Raw genomic sequence first — 1,462 nt, 5'->3', positions numbered from 1 at the left:
GCGGCACCCACAGAAATTAATGGCAATCCCCACCTGTAAGGTAGCCTCTTGTTCACGCACAGGCTGAGGAAAAACGATCAACTGCTCTGCCTCGCCAAGCTTTTCCCACTGCTCGCAGTTGTCATCCAAGTTCTTCAGAGCATCAGTGCTGCACTCAATAAACAAAACCGAGGAATGAAGTACATTCATATCCTAGTGTCAAATAAGTACGTGAATAACTCATTGTACACTGATTAAATGATACGGGGGACGCTGAACGCGTGGAGATATTATTCTACATTTGCTTTGAGCAACCCCTCTCGCTGACAAGTGCTTGCTATAGTACTTATGATTAATGCTTATTTTAGCCGGCACACTAGGCGTATTTAAGCCACTTGCATTGTCTTTTGCTTCTCGATAGCATCCAATTCCACGAAAAGAGGCCGTACAACGTGACGGAGGAAGCCCAGCTGACTAGTCGCCAGTTGTGCATGAGTCTCCCTATCGCAGAGAGGTGACATTGTCCGGCCTAAACGGGACTCTTCGTCCCCCTGAAGATAAAATTCTGTCGTTGCCCGCGCCGTCCATTCGAAATGCTGTTTCCACTTGAGGGCGCCATGCCCAATATCCGATGCTCGCATGCACAACTCTGCCGCCAGCCTGAGCATCAACACGCAACACAGTTTGTGCAGACACTAGCAAGGGTTGCCAATAATAGAATCCAGCATTTGTCGTAGAGCTGCTCTCTACCTTCTCATAGGAGTAACCGAGATCCGGACATCAGCTCTATCAATTGCGCTGTTTTCCTGCCGTATTGAAACGAACACCGCAGGTTCCCCTAGCAATTTACAAACGTATGCGGTCGTGTTTCGTCGCTGATTGCATACCATCGATCGTCCTCGTTCTTCTTAAAGTTAAACTGCTCTGAGCCCCGGATAGTACGGAATCGATTTAAAAACTCGAAGTGTGTCCTCATGTCTGTGGCCAGAATGAGTTCGATTATCTTGGACCGCACTTCGCGAGCTTCCTGTGCCAGCATAGCAAAAAGGAGGACAGTGCATACTAGCTCCTGAAGGAGTATCGAAAGACACAAGCACGCGCTCAGCCTTACTACAGCGTCCTTTCCGCCTATGGATTATGCACCCCTTAATCAAGTACGCACAGATTCAAAGGGCTTACTGCATCTGATAGGAGGGCGAAAAGGTTGCAGGATGAATCATTAAGAACTCGAAAGGTCAGGGAACAGTGAAAATTCTCGAGTACTGAGGCGTCGTTGAACAGGATGCTCTGTTTTTGCGGACCCCACAGCGCAAGAAAAGCCAAAGACAGCAATAGATACCGCAGAGGACAGCAAAAAATACTCTTGGCGTTTTCCAGTTGCAGAACAGTATCGTCAAGTCCTGAGCGGCACTATCAGGTCTACAATTGAAATTCTCACCAGTGCCGACATTTCCGCCACAAAGAAGTTGTTATTTCGCCCCGG

General features: G+C 48.2%; 1 protein-coding gene across 1 annotated transcript; it reads right to left on the bottom strand.

Moving 5' to 3' along the window:
- Window positions 1-33: 33 nt before the first annotated feature.
- Window positions 34-1,456, bottom strand: LOC34623674 (calcium/calmodulin-dependent 3',5'-cyclic nucleotide phosphodiesterase 1A; the record flags this gene model as incomplete). Its single annotated transcript, XM_026335325.1, has 5 exons — window positions 34-148; window positions 379-639; window positions 867-1,006; window positions 1,159-1,266; window positions 1,418-1,456. Coding segments are annotated over 5 exons (663 nt in total), but the record flags the coding sequence as incomplete, so codon positions are not given.
- Window positions 1,457-1,462: the final 6 nt, after the last annotated feature.

The sequence above is a fragment of the Cyclospora cayetanensis genome, unplaced genomic scaffold, assembly GCF_002999335.1.
Source record: "Cyclospora cayetanensis isolate NF1_C8 unplaced genomic scaffold, CcayRef3 CcayRef3_contig_658, whole genome shotgun sequence".
In the NCBI taxonomy this organism is placed as follows: Eukaryota; Apicomplexa; class Conoidasida; order Eucoccidiorida; family Eimeriidae; genus Cyclospora; species Cyclospora cayetanensis.
This window is presented reverse-complemented; position numbering and strand designations above follow the sequence as displayed.